The 16,989-nt window shown below is 36.4% G+C and overlaps 1 protein-coding gene and 1 non-coding gene across 3 annotated transcripts in view; both read left to right on the top strand.

Annotated features, from left to right (window-relative positions):
* ARHGAP24 (Rho GTPase activating protein 24) overlaps positions 1-16,989 on the top strand; it is a 498,181-nt gene that overhangs the window by 79,832 nt on the left and 401,360 nt on the right. For both annotated transcript variants that reach the window (XM_054591782.1, XM_054591788.1), the window contains exon 2: positions 10,627-10,826. In XM_054591782.1, the coding sequence (XP_054447757.1) occupies positions 10,647-10,826 (180 nt within the window). In that variant the 5' untranslated portion in view covers positions 10,627-10,646. The remainder of the gene's footprint in view (positions 1-10,626; positions 10,827-16,989) is intronic.
* Positions 1,269-1,370, top strand: LOC129085460 (U6 spliceosomal RNA). Its single transcript, XR_008530713.1, has one exon. It is a non-coding gene; the product is annotated as a U6 spliceosomal RNA (small nuclear RNA).

Below are 16,989 nucleotides of genomic sequence, written 5' to 3'. Positions count from 1 at the left end.
TGAATTAGATATATTGAAGAACTATAATATGTTCAAATTATGAGAGTAATAGTACCTCCTCAAAGATCAAAGTTTAATACAGCAAAGTCCATAATAATGTGAATGATGTAAAATAAAGTGGAATCACAGTCAGACTTTTTTCCCTTTGATATCTCCCCACTTTCCTCAAATTCTAATGAAAAAATTGTATGGTCAGTACCTCAGTATAATAAACCAGTGGGAGAACAACTGTGGTTCAGTGATTAGGACAAGATTTATTATATACTTGGAGTGCCTAGTAATTTTCCGGAGGTTATAAAGTAAGGCTGATGATATTCGACCCACAGGATTAACTGACAAAGAAGCGGTCCTTACTGAAAATCATTAAGGACCTTCCGGTTTGCATTTGAAGGAGAATACCTGAGAGTTTATTGTAGACAAATGACTATCTCAGCCAAAGTTACCTACTAGTAAATTATTTTCTTTGAAGTATGGTTGAATAGAAAGCTGGCCCTTTAGCTTTGAAATGACAATGTAATGGATAACATATCTGATTTTGCGGGGCTGGACTCACTAATGGAATCTGATATTAAAAGTAGTATTTCAGACAAGCTTTCATCTGAGCTTAAAAATGTGACCATGAGGGGACAGAGATGGAGAAACCCTGTCACAGGCCCAGTGGGTTGTTTCCTTTTGTGACAGGAGGCTCCCCTGGCACGCGCCTGTCTTCCTCAGCATTTCCACTTGTTCCTGGAAACTGGTGTTCCACCAGTCAGGGCTGTTTCTTTGTATGGGTGGTTTGGCCTTCTTGGGGTATATTCCTAGAAGTGGAATCACTGGATCAAAAGGGAATTCCATGTTTAATTATTTAAGGATACACCTTATTGTTTTCATAGTGGCTGCACCAGACCACATTCCCACCAACAGTGCACTGGGGTTCCCTTTTCTCCACATCCTCGCCAGCACTTGTTGTTTGTTGGTTTATTGATGGTAACCATTCTGACAGGTGTCAGGTGCTATTTTATTGAGGTTTTAATTTGCATCTCTCTGATGATTAATGAAGTTGAACATTTTTTCATGTCTATAGGCCCTCACAAAAACCTGAACAGACACTTCTCTGATTCTATTTTTAAGGGTCAACTAATAGATTGGTCGAATTAATATAAAATAAGGGATATCCAACTTCTATTTCCTCTTTCCTGCTTCAAACCTGTTTTGTTTGTGGTCATGTGATGCAATGACAATTGCCATCCTCGAGTTTTCAGCAAGCTATTAGTTCTTATCTTAAAAAAAGGTGACTTTTGTGCTTGTGTATGGAAACAATATGCAGAAGACTAGCATGGCCCCATGGCAAGGATGACAAGCAAGTTCATGAAGCATTCCATATTTTTATGTAATGTACAGCATGGTTACTATAGGTAATAATACTGAATTGTATGTTTGAAAGTAGCTAGGAAAGTGGATCTCAATGGTTCTTATCGCTAGGAAAAAAATTGTACCTGTATATGATCACAGATGTTAACTGGACTTGCTGTGATCACTTTGTAATACAGTTGTATACCATATCATGGCATTTCAGTCAAGGATAGATACAGTGAATGGTGATCCCCTAAGATTATAATAGAGATGAAAAATTACTGTTGCCTAGTGATGGTATAGTCATCTTAAAATTGTAGCATAGCACAGTGTGTGTTTGCAGCAATGCCACTGTGCATATACCTACTGTGATGCCTGTCAAATAAAAATACAGCACAGTTATGTACCATACATAATACTTGACAATGATAATAAACAAATATGTTATTGGCATACGTACTCACCATTATAGTTATTTTGGAGTGTGCTCTTTCCACTTAGAAAGTTTGCTATGAAACAGTATGCTGTGTTAGACACTGGCAGTAGCCTAACACACCTTATGTCCACCATGTCTCTTGATTGCATCATTTTCTCTTGTGCTTGATTTCATCTTATGTTGCTTTGTACAGTAATGTGCTATATAGGTTTGTAGCCTAGAAGTAAGAGTGTACCATGTGGCCAGGGTGTGTAGTAGGCTATACCATCTAGGTTTGTGTAAGTGTACATTATAATGTTTATACAGAGAAAAAAATCCTTAGCAGTGCATTTTTCAGTTTGTAGCTTTGTTGTTAAGTGGTAAATAACTGTACATACAAATATAGAATCATACACTATACACCTGAAACTAATGTAATGTTATGTCAATTTTACCTCAATTGAAAGAAGGGAAGGAGGGAGGAAGCTGTCTCTTCCCATTTCAAATGACATTCTCTCATGGGGAGTACCTGAGGTTCTATTTTATGTTAGTTCTTGGTTTGTTCATGGAATTGAAACAAGAAAGAGTCTCCTTCTTCTTCTCCTATATTGTGGGTGGGTTGGGACTGTTCAGAGAGCTGTATTCGGAAGACATCTAACAATACATGCAGGTTCTGCAGGGGGAGCATTGTGATTAATTAATAAGGCCTGACACAAGCTTGAAGAGCAGCAGTGTACTTACCAGGTGTCTGTCATTTCTCTCTTAATCCCATCAATAGCAAAGTATTTATTTTGATTGGATTCTTGTTTCTACTCAGGTGATCCATGCTGAGAATTCCAATGGTTCTTTTTCACCCATCCCTCGATAGTAATGTGGTGGTGGGGAGCATAATTAAGTATATATCAGAATACTTTTCTCCTTATTGAATTAAAGACTCCTTAAAAGAGAGAAGATTCCCTCTACAAAGTATGTGGCATTAAACATATGACAAAAACAAAGTAAATGCAAAGAAATTTTCTTTTAAATGATTCATCCTACAGTATTAAGTACTTTTTATTTCTTACTAAATGAATATAAAAATATTGAGGCTTAAAATATAAAATGTAGGATGACATTCCTGGTTCATTCCAACATATACATCATTTTCTATTATTGTCTATCCTCTGATGTTTTGGACAATTTAATTCTAAATGAATCAAGCAACAAGGTATTTAGTGTTTCCTCAGGAAAATAACCACACACTTACAAAGTTATTATTGTTAAAGTTCCCCCAGGTATGCTCTTCTGGTGACTACTTCAGACTTTATGTTCATGACTGCTGTAATTTATTCAACTCCTGTTTTCTTCACATTTAAACTCCTCAGTTTTAGGAAAAAAATGTTTCTTTACTTTTAACTCAAATTATGAGTTTTCTTTGCTCAGTAGTTTCTGAAGTGCAGTTTAGCTTTAAATTGCTAACAATAAAGGATTAGATTTAGGTGGGAGAATGTGGACTGAATTCCTTGCACTGGTATCTAATAATAAAATGTTTAAGATTTTTGCACTGTACTCTGGGGAGCCTTGGCGCCCCTGGGTTCAATTCTAGTAGGGCCTGAAGACCGACTGATGTATTTACAAATCTCTTTATTCATTTAAATTTATTCAACTAAGCGTTGAATATTCAGCATATGCTAATTAGTCTGGGGTTGTCCAGGGAGCACTTATATTTAATGAGTTATGATATAAAAAACTGTAAAGCAATAAGTATATGGCCCACAGGTGATAAAGATTATGTCCAGAGTGATATGTGGGCTCATAGAGAGGAACGTTCAGATTAGCGATGGCAGGGGCACTTGGGAGGCCTTTGTGTAAGAGCTGAAGGAGGAATAAAAAGCTGTGGTACATGTATACAATGAAATACTACTCACCCGTAAATAAGAATGAAATCTTACCTTTTGCAACAGCATGGATGAACCTAGAAGGTATTAAGCTAAAGGAAATAAGTCAGTCAGAGGAAGACAAATACCATATGATTTTACTTATATGTGGAATTTCAAAAGCAGAACAAACAAAATTGAAACAGAGGCATATATACACACAACAGACTGATGGTAGCCAGAGGGGAATGGAATTGGAGGACCAGATGACAAAGGCAAAGGGACTAAGAGGTACAAATTCATAGTCACAAAATTGTCACAGGGATGAAAAGTACAGCATAGGGAATGTAGTTAATAATATTGTAATAATTATGTATAGTGGCAGGTGGATACTTGAAATATCAGGGGGAATACTTTGTAAAGTACATGATTATCTAAGCACTATGCTGTACATCTGGAACTAATACAAATATTGAATATAAACTGTAATTAAAAATAAAATAATAAAGAAGAAAGGAATGTACCTTTAACAAAAAAACATATTAGCCATGAACTCCTGGCAGTGAGAACAACTGTGTGTGCAAAGCCAAAGCTCTTTCAAGGTACTGTAAGAAATTCAGTTGCTTCCTGAAAACAGATTTACGCTCCTGGGATTTATCTTGCAGCTCAAACAATTTTCACTAGATTCTCGGCAGTATCAGACCTAGAGTGCTCATTCCCTTGTAGGCACCACAATGTGATTCATTCTTTAAATAAAGAGATGTGTGGTCGAGTAAGGGGTAGAAAGTAAACTGTTTTTCACTCATCAGTTTTCTTTAGTTAGCAGTTACAACAAGCTACTAAGATTTAATTCTTTACATTTTTTCTTGTATGTTTTTCTTGGTAAATGTACATCGCCTTAATCTGTTCTGGTGCCATAACAAAATACCACCGACTAGGTGGCTTAAACAACAGACATTTATTTTCTTACAGCTCTGGAGGCTGGAAGTCTGAGATTAAGGTGCCAGCAGGGTCAGGTTCTGGTGCGGCTCCTTCCTTGGTGTGCAGGGGGCTGCCTCCTCACTGTGTGCTCTCATAGCCTTTCCTTGGTGCCTGCTAGAGGAAAGGGAGCAGGGTGGAGAGAGAAAGAGAGAGATCAAGCCTGAAATTATTTAAATATTTAGCATATTAAGTTACAAATTAAGTAAACAATTGTAGTTATGGAAGAAAGGTTCTGGAAAATAATAAAAATAAATCTATTATTTCATAGATTGACTACCATGTACCACAGTCAGGTTGGTCAGTGACTTTGAATGGCAAAGCTCTTTTATGTTCTTTGTTTCATCAAAGAATGTCAGAAATGGAGGGATATACTATCATGTCTTCCAGTGTCATGGAACTTAGTGTATTTGAGCAATGAGAAAAGAATCTCAACAAATATTTTGCCTTAAGAATTTTCTTCCCTAGGGAGAAAACACACACAATGCATATACACTCATACCCAATACACACACATACAAACATGCATATACACACATGCATGGACATATGTACAAACATGTGCACACACATATACATTATATCATTCCTTGTTTATGTTTTTGTTTTGTGAACCATTACCCTCAGAAAGGCTATATGCTAGCATTTACACATACAGTACAATAAAATGTACTACTGCTTGACAAACCAGCATGTTAGCAACAGCTACAAAACAAAGTCGTTACTGTTTTTTTGAAAAAGGGTTAGAATTTGGGTAAGTATTGGCTTTCCTGAACAGCGCATTCACATTCATTTTAAAAAGGACTTAGTTTCTAATGTCAACACAAAATGTAACAATTGGATGTGAACAAAATTATTCTTGAAAGTTACATAAATCTCTCACAAACTGCATTATTTGATCACATCTGCCAGTTTTATTTTTGTTTTCTCCTGAAGCAATAGAACAGATCACAGTTCTTTCACTGAACAACTGGAATAGTTTGAGTTGAAGGGCCATGAGATGTGAAATCATGTGAACTCTGAAACTTGGGTCACATTTTCACAGCACGATAGCCTGCAGAGGTCCAGGGAACGTACCCCGACTGCAAAAAGGCACCTCCGACTTACGGGAGCACGAGTGTAACGGAGGCGTTGTGGTGAAATTGCTTATCCTTTTAACCTGGTTCTTCCCTCAAGGCTTCCAGAACCACAACTGGCACCCTACATAGTTGTTACAATATTGTTCACTATATTCCCTACAATGTACTTTACATCCCCACGACGATTTTGTAACTACCAATTTGTACTTCTTAATCCCTTTACTGTTATCACCCAGTCCCTCAAGGACCCTGCCCTCTGGTAACCAACAGTATACTTTTTGTCTGTAAATATGTTTTAATTTTGTTTATTTGTTTATTTAGTTCTTTAGATTCCACATATAAGTGAAATCATATGGTATTTGTTTTTCTCTGACTTTCTAGCTCTCTCCTTCTTTGTCAGTCTCTTGTGTTTGCTAAACATATGTAGTTGGGTAGGTAAATTCAAACACACTGCGACTCCATGACATATGGCATTCTATTTTTATACATCTTTGATTATATGCATGTTTATGTATTCTTTGTTGAAGTCACAAATATAAATACCTGTATGTGTGGCTGTTTGACTTTTAGGAATTCTGTTAGGAGCATGAATTTCATCTCAGATTGCACCATGTAATATTGTTGTGTTCCTAGGCCATCTGGTTGCAAAAATGAACCATACAAGGAAATGTACAAATCAGTTTCACACCTCGAAAGTAATTCAAAGTTATAAGCCCATCTAATGATGGCAACGTTCTAACTTTAACTACGGTACAGTAGCCTTCATTAACACTTTTTCATAAAACTGATATGAAGACAAAACCTAACTTTTCAATTCTGTTTTTATTAGTTTATAGTAACAATTTATGTTATTGTTATATTGTCATCATTATGTTGAGTTTGCGAAACACCTTAGTTATAGTTCTACTGTATAACCTTGTGCATCATCCAGCTACCGTGATGTGACCTCAGTGAAAGATTTTCCCAGTGAAGATTCAGTTAAATTATTCTCTGAGAATTTTAATGAGTAAACTATACTTTTCTTTATTCTTAACTATAATTGATTACATGTATTTCCTGCAAGGCTAAAAAGTGTAAATTTTTAATGTTATATTTCTTCCTAAAGGACTGTTTCAAGTTCATTTGAGTTTTATGATTTTGACATTGTGTTTAAGAATAAATTTTCATGCTGATTGAAGTCTCCTATGTCAAAGGAAAAAGAAATTCAAGCTCTTAAAGTATACAGTCTTTTTTAAGGCATTAAATACAATGTAAAAACTCTTAAAATACTCTCTATGAATTCTATTGTGGTTGTTACATAGCTTCATTCACTGATTTAACATTGTTTACTGAAAGCCAAGTGAGCACTTTTAGAGGGATTGGGTAAAACTGCTGGGAGGAAAAGCAAGTCCTTGGTCTCGTGAAACTTATGACCTCCTGGAGGGGTGATCAGCCATAAACCGCTAAAGAAATAGTAATTTAAAGAAGTGTTAGGACGACAGAGGACCGAGTTCAGTGACAAAGACTATCAAGAGGGTTATTAACTCCCTGGGTGGTTAGTAAAGCCTTGTTGGGAGCAGGTAGTTTTAAGCTGTGACTTAAAGGATGAGGAAGCGTTGGCCATTCAGAGAGCATCTGGCAGAGCAGCCTAGGCAGAGACCAGCAAGTCAATAATCAATGCATAAAGGACTTGGGTGTTTCCAGAAGTGAAAGTAAGCTGGTGTGATTGCTTGTGGCAGCGCTTCTTTGTGTGTGTGTGTGTGTGTGTGTGTGTGTGTGTGTGTGTGTTGGACTGGGAGGAAAGAGGGGTAGGAGGCATGAGTTTAGGAGGTTAGGTCAATACACAGGTGCCAGATGACTCCTGATTTATAGGCCATGGTAGGGCTCTAGGTTTTAAAATGAGCATAATGAGAGCCTGCCCATAAAAATTTTAAGGCTGGAGAATCATTATCTGATTTAAATTTTTAAAAGTTCCCTTTGGCTGCTTTATGGAGAATAAAATACATGGGAACATGTGCCAATATCTTTGCATTTGTGGTTAAAAATGGAAGAAATCAGACTAGTTGGGGGGCTATGGGAATCATTTAGTCAAAATTAATCATGGCTTGGATCATAGGGTGGCAATGAAGATGGAGCCAACTGTGTGGATTTGAAAATATTTCTGAATTTACAGATGGATTTGATACTCAGGGTGAGGCGGAGTCAGGACTCACAGACGATCCCTTTTTTTTCCCCACCTGTGTGTATCATGGTGCCATTTACTAAGATCAGGTTTTGGGCAGGATCAGATTTCAGAGGGAGATCATGTTCACTTTTAGGTATCTAGCACCCAATCTTTTGCAATATTTATTAATTCATAAAACATTGATTGTGCTTCACCATATGCCAGTCATGGTACGAAGTGCTGAGGATATCCGGTGTCCTTATGTGTATGGAATTAGAGAGATGGTAGATTTAGTATGATAAGGGATCATAGTTAGAAATGACCCAGGCCAGTGTCATTATTTTACAGATGAAGGATAGAATTTGAGCTATTTAATTTCTGCAGAAAGAGCAAGACTCCGCTATAAAAATCATGGTTATTTTAGGTAAACAGGTTTACTCATCCAGCAATAGTTGTGGTATTATTTTCTCTTGGAGATATGAGACAATCTGTTTTCATTTCTGTCTTAATGAATTCTTACAATTACTACTATTAAAATACTTGCCGAAGCATTCCGGAGTTATGAAAACATAGGCATTATAGCCAGGAGTTCAGTGGGAGATGCTGTCATTTGTTTCACCAGACTTGTAAACAACTTATATAAGAAGAATTATAAACAATGTTCTAGTGTGCACACAGTTTTTACTAAGGCATTAATTGTAGACAAAACCAAAATTGGGCACTTGTATTTTTTATATTATTGATGGTAGGTTGCTAATTACCTTGAAGAATTTTAGAGGCGATTTTTCAAACTTAATATTATAGAAAGCATGAATTATAAGAGGAAAGAAAAAAAAGGAAAAGAATGGCTCAAAAGAAAGATTTCGTGCATGTGGTTGGAATGTTTGTTTTAAGGAAGACTTTTATAAGTTCAACTTTGTAAGTTAAGGTGATCGGTCAAAGAATAAAACGTGCTGATGAAATAACAGCTTGTGTAGATTTGAACAATTTAAATACCAGGAACCTAAAATTATTTAGAGTGGTCTAAATAAGTATTATTATTATCTAAATTATGTTAGAGCATTTACTGTTCTTTTAGAGTTAGGTTTACTTGGCTCTTTTTACTAGGTCAAGTATCGTAAAAGAGAAGAGATGACAGTTCCTGCCCTAAGGGCAAAGCAAACTTGGAGCAAGGGGCAGGGTCCAGTCCGCACACACAGGCACACTGGGTGGGAAAGCGTTTCCTGCAATCCATTGTTTCCGTCATGGGGATGCCTTCAGTAGCAAAGGGAGCTTCGAGATGCTTTACAAAGATGAGGACCTGTTAATGAGAAAGATGTTTAGTTCTACAAAGGAAAAAGTGAATATTGAATGAGACAGGTGGTGGTCCAGTGGTCTATTTGAAGCTTAAAAGTAGTTTAGAGGGAAGGCGATAAAAGCAGGGATAGAGATAGATTGGAATGTATGCCAATGGAAGAGTAAAAAAAAAAACAGCTGAGAAGATGGTAGAGATTATCAAAACCTGAATAATTGGAGTCAGAGTTCTGCTTCATCTCTGCAACTGGAGGGCAGGACAAAAGTCAAAAAAATTAAAAGGTCAATAATGGAAGGTCTGACCCTGTACCTTCAAAGAAGAAACTTAAGTAACTAAGGGCTGACAGTTTCATGGAATTTATAACTAGGATTGTATACATACACATCAATTGAAAAATGAATGGTGGAAATAAGGACCAGAGAGAAAGATGGCTTTTGGGCAGGGAGTGGGGCGGGGGGCAGGGAATCAAATAGAAAAGTAGGAGTTTTGTACATGGATATACCAGAACAGGAATATTCTATGTCTTATTACTTAGTCTGTATCCTTGTATCCACATCAAAGACACAGGGTAAGAGTGGACTTTTTACTTCCTGAAAACATGCTTGGAAATAAATATTAGCATGAATTTGTAGAAAGCCTTTGGGACAGGAAAATATCTGGTATTCTTAACCACTTATCCCTGGCTCTCCCAGAAAGCTACCTCCCCCATTCTTACTGGGATAGTTTGGCTTCTCACCTGTTGATTAATTTTTTTCTTCATGATAAACTCATTTCCTTATTATGTATAGTGTATATGGTCTTATGCTCCTTCACACATAATCTTGTAATATTCTCCACCGTGTATTTGACTGGAGCGTACCACTCAGTCCTGACATTTGAAGGGAATTCAACTGGCTAAGCTGGGTTCTTAAAAAATTTATTTTTCCCTAAACTTTTTCAGCTGCACTAATTCCTTGACCAGCCAAAGAAACACTCAGGGGGATATGCTGTGGGGGAGGGGGAAGGGGCCAGATACATCCTGAGAAAATTTCACATATGAAAAACAAATGTCTTCCATTGAGGTTTTTAAAATAGTCCTTTTAAACTTTAACATGTGTCAGGCTTGTGTTTGCCCAGATAATCACAGGCCTGTGCAAACTGGCCCCAGTCAGTGCACACCAAACACAGAGGCCCATTATCATGAAAATTGTGTTTTGTTGGTTGTTTTAGTTTAAAAAAATTGCTTCTTAACACATTACCTCTAGAACTTTCCCATCTTTAGTTCTACTTAGTAAAAAAGGGATATTATTACCCAGCTGGCTAGCTCATTTAAGGAAGACACAATGAACTCTCTTCAAGTTTTCTCCAGGAGCAATGTTGTCAGGTCTGTGGTTTACTTCTAGAAAATTGGCAAGTGAGTTGATACATATTTTTCACTCTTCATTCTGTATTTTTTTAAGAAACAGGGATGATTTAAGGGGGAATTGAATATTTACAGCACCTTATTCTTTCTTTCTTGTTTGTTTGTTTGTTTGTTTGCTAAATAGGAAAGTCCATCAGCTTGATAATGGAGGAGAACAATGACTCCACAGAGAACCCCCAACAAGGCCTAGGGCGGAGTAATGCCACGAAGTGTGGGTGGCTGAGAAAGCAAGGAGGCTTTGTCAAGACTTGGCATACCCGCTGGTTTGTGCTCAAGGGAGATCAGCTCTATTATTTCAAAGATGAAGATGAAACCAAGCCCTTGGTAAGTAAGGAAATGAAAAGCACTGTGGGTCCAAGCAGGCTAAGAAGGAAAGGGGTTTGTTCAAATGCAATGGAGACTGAGGCCAACCCAAGCTCACTGATTTCCTTCAGTTCACTGGCATCTTCATACTTTTTCTTATTGTTTACCTTGGTTCAAGATGATGAACTTGCAAATCAAGGCCAGGAGGCAAGTTATATTTGTCTCATATTAATTTTGATTTCTACTAAGCTGGAACATAATGTCTGATTGTCTGAGTCCCTCAAGGAAACTTATTTCATGAGAAAATGTTAATGGACATATGCTAGAACAAATATATTGTAGACAAACATTTTTCCTTTTCTTAAAAATAAGTTGGAAGCACAGATCAGGAAGACTGTAAATGCAACTTTTAGTAATTTCTGGGGTACCTTCAGTATTAATTCTCTGGGGTGCTTCCCTCCACCTTAACTAATGAAATATGGATGTGGAGCTAAAGTGAGCAATGCTGATACTTCCAACCAGCATACACAATATACTCTGGGAAGAGTTTCCATGTTTCCTTGTGGTTCCTAAGCAATGTTTTAATTGCTTATATAGTCATTTTCTCAGCCACAAATCTCTAGGTTGAAATGAGAGAGAAGAAAAATCTCTTTCCCTGTAGCAACAACAAGCTTTCTTAGCTCTGATCCTTGCTTATCAGTTAATGAAAGGAGATGTGAACTAAGGTATCACCTCTGGTTTTTCCTTCCTCTACATCTATAAGATATGTAAAAAGAAGAAACATATTAGGTTACTTTACATTAATATCCCTAACAGTATGTTCTTGAAGGTACTTGTCTTGTGTTAAAGTTAATAACTTAAATAGGAATTTGGATCAGGGCTCTGTTTTCGTATTTTAAATTCATCAGTCATTATAATTTCACAGTTTATATTAATCTAATTATAGTAGATTAAAATAATAATGACAATACACAGTGCAAACCCCAGTGATCCTTTGAAATTACTACTATTTTTTGAGTATTTACTAGGGCTAGGCAGACATTGGACTAAGAATTATTTATATTGTCTCTGCAGTGCTTAAAATAATTCTATGAGGCAGGATTATCCCCTTTATGCATGCGGAGACCAAGGTTCAGGTGCAGTGCAGGTTATCAAGTTAGACAGTTTTGCTTCTAGGTAAATCCAAGATTCTATGGCCTCAACCAAAGACTTCATAAATAATTTAAAAGAATATCCCATATTGATATCATGACAGTTCTACTGCATTTCCATATGTGTTACTGCATTTATCATAGCAAACCAGAAGAGAATATGGGATTATCATTACAGAGGAAGAAATTGTGGCTTAAAGATACGAAGTGACATGACCAAGATCTATAGAGATCAGAGGCAAAGGAGTAGTATTTTGTTCCTCATCTCATACTCCAGGGTTCTTCTTAATTGCACCTTGTTTTATACCACATATTACTCACATTAATGTATTATCTTGAACATGTAATCCTTTTACCAAACTCAGAAAATGGCATCAGGTTAATGTGAAAAAACAGAACATGGGGGATCCAATATGGGGACTTTGATACGGAGGGACACATTTCAATAAAAGTATGAGTGAGATTCAATGTTTCATGGACTGGGCAATTAACGAGAATTGGTACAAATTAAATGATTAATTAGGTCTGATCCAGGACCTAAACAAGGAATTAGGGGAGCAAACAGAGGATACAGGAGCTAACTAAGTGGAGAAATGAAAGCAGACCTAACAAATGTTCTCCTTGGTGAGCTCCATGTACCTTCTAGTAATGAAAACAGGAAATGGATGAAGCCCATGTTCAATATTTCTAAAATATAAGGATTTGTAGGTTCCAGAGAATATGTACATAAACCCCAGTTTGAGGAACTCTGCCCTAAACTGTTCTAGCATACTGCCTTGGCTGTGCCTCTCTGTGTAATTTCTCAGGTCTACATTGTCACAGGTAGCATTCAATGCAGTGTAGTTATTTTTTATAAATATTTGAAAATATAAATCAGAAAACGCCAAAACCTGATTAATGCCAAAGAAAACCTGCCTCAGAATGAAAATTACTTTATAGTATTTCTAAAATATGTTGTATTTTCATATTAGTATGTTACTAGTGTTTATAGACTTACAAAACTGAAATTAACAAAATAGAGTTGTATTGACAAGAAACTACTAATTCTCATACAAACCAAAGGTAGCCTACCATCATTCCTTTTCAAAAAGCTTTCTGAATGTAACAGAACAGAGAGTTTGTCCCTTCTGGTACACCGCAGCGCCAAACACTGAACACCCAGCATTGTGGTAGAGAAATGAGAATTGCTTTATTGCTAGGTGACACACAGGGAGAACAAGAAACTATTGCTCAAAACCTGAACTCCTCAATGGCCTACAATCAGAGGGTTTTAAGAAGTTAGGGAGAACAGGTATGTTGAATCGCGGGTGGGGCAAGTTTTAATTGGAAGATCCTGGAACCTGACGATTTATGGTGAGGGGCTTCAGCACCTGATCTTGTGGGATGATGGATCCTTTGCTTCTGAAAGGGTTTCAGTGTTCAAGTTCCAGTCCTGTCCCAAACCTTTGGTCCCCACAGGGAGGGGCAAGACTTTGGTTCCAAGTGCAGCCCTAAGACGGGGTGGCACATGTGCAGTGCTCTCTATAAAAATGCATCAAGAATTGTGTAGTATTTATCACCAAGTAGCTTCAAGGGAGCATAACAGGTTTTAAGCTGGTCAATGTGACTTGTGTGCTGTTTCATTAATTTTTATTTCTATATATCATTTATTAAATATTTGCTATTAATAAAGCAGTAAAATTTGGGTTAAATACCTTTGAATTATATATATAATATATAAAATTCATCAAATATGTATATTTGATCACCTTTCATAGCAATACAAGCACTGGGAATTTTGACATTGTGCTTTTAAATTTTAATCTTTTACACTGATATTTAAACACTTGCAAACCATCATATTAAAGAATGGCAATTTCTAAATCAGAGGGCACTTAACAATTTTAAATAATCATGTAATTGCCTATGACTGGACCAATTTCTTACTTTAATGTAGATTCTTTAAGTGAATGTAGATGCCCATCACACTGTAGGTCCTAAAACATATTTTTGCATGAGCTGGTGATTACGTCAGTGAAAGTCTATTGCCAGGCAGGGCTGGAACTAGGCACTGTGAGTAGTATTGATTATTTTCAGCTTCATACATCAAAATCCCAATTCTCTATTTAAAACAATAAAGTTTAAATTACGTTAAATAAATTCTGTAGTGCTATATTACAGAATAACTTTTAAAACATTGATCACCCTAATGAAGAACAGATGAACACCTTGAAAAATGTTTAAACTAGGAAAAACATAGTTGTTATAAAAGCCCTCATTTTATAGCCAGTGTATGTATGTGTTAATGTGTGTGTATGTGTTTGTGTGTGTATATGTGTGAGTATTGGCCAAAGGATAGTAATGAATGGCAGATGAGGAACTAGAAATCAAATTCCCCTGCTCCTGATTCAATGTTTCTTCAGCACATCCCTCTGCTCACACATCTTCAAGTGTTCTTGAGATTTACTTTCAGTCAGAAATACTTCTTGAGTGTTTATTTTTAATATTGGCATTTTCAAGCATAAGAATCTCCTTGGTCTTCCTATACTCTGATGAAGGCTAGTTCGATAATACTAAAGAAAACATCATTAATGAAATGAAAAAAAATCCACTCTTCTAAGTGTTCAATAAACTTAATCTGGATTTCTTTCCCTCTCTCTTGGTGGCATTTCTAAAATGAGAGTATTAAAACTATTGAAATTTGTATACTGTCCTAAAAATGTTCTCTATTAGTTTGAGTAAAATTTTCATTGAGTTCCTCTACAACTCAGTAAAGAGAATCAATTCCATCATTAAGCTTGTTATTAAAAACTGCCAATCTGTTGGGGAAAACATATAAGCGAAATTATAATTGGGACAGTCTGCCATGTAAGTGCTAAATGCTCTGAAAACACAGATGTAATTAGTGCCAAAGACTGTGTGATGGCTCTGTTTACGGGGGGTTGAGGAATGCGCACAAAGCAAGAGGTAACCTCTACCTGGGATGCTGAAGGTGGGTTGGCATTTTCCAGGTACATAATTTGGGGAAAGGAGTTCAGAACAGAGGAGAGACATGGTATTGTAAAATTAACATCTGTCGGTAGTTCCTTACTGTGAAGGTAGTGAAAGGACAGGAGATGGATTAGAGAGTTAGGTGGGGCCGCAGAGTAAAGGGACGTGTATGTGGTTCAAAAAGAATGCATTCTCTGGTAGGCAATGTGAAGTTATTTTCATAACACCTGTGCTACTCAAGCTGCAAAACTGCACTATTTTGTTAGAAAGGAAAAACGGCAGTGTTTTCCTGTCGTATGGGTCTGCACAGGCTACCATAACAAAATACCGTAGACTGAGGGGCTCAGATAATGGAAATTCATTTTCTCGCAGTTGTGGAGTCTGGAAGTCCAAGATCAAGGTGCTTCCAGAGCTGATTCCTGGTGAAGCCTCTCTTCTTGTCTTGCAAACAACCACCATCCCTCCCTGTCTTTACATGGCCTTTCCTTTGTGTAAGAGTAAGACAGTTCTGGTATCTCCCCTGCTCCTAAGGACAGAAATCCTATTAGATTAGCCTCAGCATTTTGATCTCATTTAACTTATCTCCTTAAAGGTCCCATCTCCAAATATAGGTACTTGGCAGTTAGGGCTTCTACATGTCAATTGGACTAGGGAGGTACAATTCAGTGCATAACACCTAATATATTGTAAAACTATGCTAATTATTTTCACTTTCTCACTTAGGTTTTTCTTCTACCTATACCATCAAATTTTATCTCTTCTAGAACCTAATGTATCTGTTTTAGTCCATTATATACGTCATTGTTTGAACCTAACATCGGTGTTTCATGGTCTTTTTCAAATTGCACCTTCCTCTTCAAATACGCCACTTTTGCAGTCCCTTCTTTTTGAGCAAAAGGCAGCAGTGACTCAAGGTTCTCCTCTCTCAGGAGGGAGTATTTGATTTGTAAACAAGACTTCCCAGACCTTAGCCAGGCTTCCCCTGAAAATATGCTAAAGGTATCTCAAATTAAAACTATTTTATATTTAAGATAAATCAATCTAAAATTTTTAATGTTCTATAATTTTAAAAACTGAAGACACTTAGTTCATTGGGGCCAAAACTCTCCCTAGAAACCATTTTCTACAGTGTTCGCACTTACACTGATACAGATTTTTTTCATAAGAGATTTAGAAAATAAATTTGATTTTGGTTGTTTATGGAAAAAAAAAAACCCCCAAAGTGATGTATGTAGCCAATTTTTGAATATACATTAATATATTCACAATTTCTGTCATTCATAGGCCACTACCGTAAGAATTTGCCTATTATATTTTTCCAGCTTTAGGTAATATATTTCTGTTTTTCTACTCTAAAATAAAATCCTATTTATATTCGGAAAAACAAGTTAAAAATTATACTATACAGAAGAACCTGTTAAAAAAAGATCTCCCATCTACCCTGCACACGCCTTAGGTTTTGGATAGCTATTTTAACAGTTTTAAAAACCAATTTAAACTGAATTTTTGACAATATGTGTTTGACTATTTTTTATTAATAATTAGGACAAATGACTGAGCCCTTATTTATAGATATTGTAACATCGGGGAATCAGCTGAGTCAGACATAAAGTATGATTATTATAGTTATTCTAAAAATATGTGTGTATTTTGTTAAATGAATCCAGTGATACATGTCGAGTGCCCTTTTTGAACCATCTGTTTTACTTCCATCATGAAGCATCATATTACTTAAATGATAGCTAAGTCTCATACTAGTGAATGTCTCTGATATACCCTGGTATTGGAACTTGATGCTTGAAAGCGATGATTTTTAGAAGCCAGTCTGAGACTCCTGTTAAAATGACTAAAATCCAAATAAACACCAACCCAATTAATTTAGTCTAGACTTTCTACAATAGATGTTGATGCAATTGTGTGTGGAAGCTTTATGCTGGACATGATGAAGATAACACTATTAGATCAAAATGGATTTTCTTAACTTAGAGAACAGAGTGGTTTTGAGTGAGGGCTGACCTCTAAATATGCAGAGATTGATTACTGATTTAAAAATAAGCTCTAAT

The sequence above is a fragment of the Pteronotus mesoamericanus genome, unplaced genomic scaffold, assembly GCF_021234165.1.
Source record: "Pteronotus mesoamericanus isolate MK-2021 breed Mesoamerican mustached bat unplaced genomic scaffold, CSHL_Meso_final scaffold_232, whole genome shotgun sequence".
NCBI lineage: Eukaryota > Metazoa > Chordata > Mammalia > Chiroptera > Mormoopidae > Pteronotus > Pteronotus mesoamericanus.
The sequence above is the reverse complement of the archived record's forward strand: the minus strand, read 5'-3'. Positions and strand labels throughout refer to the sequence as shown.